This window comes from Labeo rohita, unplaced genomic scaffold (genome assembly GCF_022985175.1).
Source record: "Labeo rohita strain BAU-BD-2019 unplaced genomic scaffold, IGBB_LRoh.1.0 scaffold_539, whole genome shotgun sequence".
NCBI classification, from domain to species: Eukaryota; Metazoa; Chordata; class Actinopteri; order Cypriniformes; family Cyprinidae; genus Labeo; species Labeo rohita.
In genome coordinates, this window is record NW_026129461.1 from 30,917 (window position 1) to 32,990 (window position 2,074).

Consider the following 2,074-nt stretch of genomic DNA (forward strand, 5'->3'; position numbering starts at 1 on the left):
TAACTGCATAGACCTACTAACCCCTTTGATGTGTTAATATCTCCACATGTACCACTGCCGTATCATCACTATCCCATCACTGAGCTGGAAGCCCTAGAAGTGGACCCTGATCTCGACTGCTCTCCACCAAGAAAACTGACAGCACCGCAACCACAGGCGATAGCAGCAGGAGGGCAAGAACAAGAAAAAGCCCCCGGTTTTTAGACCTTGGACTGTGAACGACATGAAAGGGGCAATGGCCCATTTGCCAAATCCGGTGGAGGCAGGTGACAGATTTTCCACTGAACTGATCACATTCTGCAAAGAGTTCAGCCCCACATTGCATGAAATGACACGGCTACTAGCTGTACTAGCTGGGGGCCTCGAACTGGCATAAAGTGAGTGGAAAGCTGCGAGGGGAAGATTATCGCAGAGCAAGCAGTAGCTGGACAGATGAAGCCAACGCAAATTACTGTACAGCTGTTGCGGAGCTGGCTGAGGCTATAAAAGTAGCTTTCCCAGCGTGTGTGGACACAGCAAGGATTGCCAATTGCTGCCAGATCAGAGAAGAGTCTGTTGAAGACTATTACCATCGACTGTATGAGACCTTCAACAAACATCGTGGCTTGGAAGAGCCCGACGAAAGAGGAAATCAACCTGGCACCTGGGAGTGTCACTTGTGAAGCTGGTTTCTGAATGGACTGAGACCACAAATTGTGTAAGCAGTGAAATGCAACTATAAACAAGAACAACCACATGGAAGACTTCTATGTCATTCCTGAAGAACATTCCTGCGGGCAGGTGAGTACTTCATGGTTTAGGCTAGATTTAAATTTTCTTACCCTACCTGAATAATCACATGGTTAAAGGTATATGATAAAAGGACACACCGGGTAACAATATACAGACATAATTTAATCTAATAATCTGATAACGGAGTAAGGGATCCAAGTGCAAACTTTATTAAAGAGCGTAGTCAAAACAGGCAGGGTCAAACACCAGCAAGCAACAATGTCTCAGGGCAATACAAAAGAGTAATCCAAATAACAGGCGATGGTCAGGGCAGGCAGCAAATGATCAGAAACCAGGAAACTAAAGTCAAAAACTCAAGGCTCAAGTGAAATATGATAGAAGTGGCTATAAGCCCTATTTATAATAGTAATAAAGCTACTACAATGCAAAGCAAGAGCAAAGGTCCTGATTTCCATATATGGTCTGCTCCTGAATGTACTGCTTGGTTTTCTTGATCACAGGGTTTGTGTCCTGTTTCTGATGTTGATTCTGGAACAAAACAGTAAAAAACAACATTACTGCAATGTGATAAACGCAACAAATCTGTCTATTATTACAGCAGCATTTAGACTGGAATATCAGTAGCTGATCAAACATTTATTGTATTCATTTTTATTTATTTTAAATTAAAATCAATATACATTAATCAACCAGTTTTACAGACCCTTGATGATCAGCTCCACAGTCTCCTTTTGAGAATCAGATGGGTTTGTGATATAGCAGATGTATTTTCCTGCATCAGCGTGAGTGAGAGCAGTGAGTTTGATGGAGAAGTTTCCTCTCAGATACTCATCAGGGAAAGTTTCAGCTCTGTTCTTGTACTGTGGGCCTTGTCCTTCTACTGAATGGTTGCCCTTAATTATACTATACACAATTGTGTCAGTTTTGTCCCTCCAGTGGACATCAGTGTCTTGAAGTTTAAGATCATGTTGATTTGAAGAACACGGTAGAACAACAGAACCACCAATAACACTCTCTAGAGAGACCAGTGAAGAAACTGAAATGACACAACTGTAACTGTAAACACACAATCTGACATTTACACATGCGGCATAAATTTATCTTTAAAATGCAGTTTAGGAGCTCACCTTTATTTATCAGCACTGTGAACACAATGTAACTGCAGAAACAGAGAGAGAGAGAGAGAAAAAAATTCTTTAACTTTCGTAATCTCAACCAGTAGATCATGACATTGGCAACATGCTTTCTTGAGATGAGCAGAACTGAACATTGGTGAAGTGATCATGACAGTTAGGAATGCTCTCTGATGTACACTCTTAAAAATAAAGATGCTTCACAATGC

General features: G+C 41.5%; 1 protein-coding gene across 2 annotated transcripts; it reads right to left on the reverse strand.

The window, feature by feature from the left end:
- Nucleotides 1-46: 46 nt before the first annotated feature.
- On the reverse strand, nucleotides 47-2,068 carry LOC127161057 (CD276 antigen homolog). 2 transcript variants are annotated; one of them, XM_051103696.1, is made up of 3 exons: nucleotides 1,860-2,068; nucleotides 1,436-1,747; nucleotides 47-1,260 (listed from the first exon to the last, which is right to left on the reverse strand). In XM_051103696.1, the coding sequence occupies exons 1-3, from the start codon at nucleotides 1,957-1,959 to the stop codon at nucleotides 1,130-1,132; spliced, it is 543 nt and encodes a 180-aa protein (XP_050959653.1). In that variant the 5' UTR covers nucleotides 1,960-2,068; the 3' UTR covers nucleotides 47-1,129. The 2 variants fall into 2 exon arrangements, with proteins under 2 accessions (XP_050959653.1, XP_050959652.1); XM_051103695.1 differs by having other exon boundaries at nucleotides 1,436-1,768.
- Between the last annotated feature and the right edge of the window lie 6 nt (nucleotides 2,069-2,074).

Coding starts and splice junctions, on each gene's coding strand:
- LOC127161057 (XM_051103695.1), bottom strand. CDS start 1,959: ATGATCTACTGGTTGAGATTACGAAAGTTAAAGAATTTTTTTCTCTCT. Junction 1,769..1,859: donor CACAGTGCTGATAAATAAAG/GTGAGCTCCTAA, acceptor GTGTCATTTCAG/TTTCTTCACTGGTCTCTCTA. Junction 1,261..1,435: donor TGTGGAGCTGATCATCAAGG/GTCTGTAAAACT, acceptor GTTTTGTTCCAG/AATCAACATCAGAAACAGGA.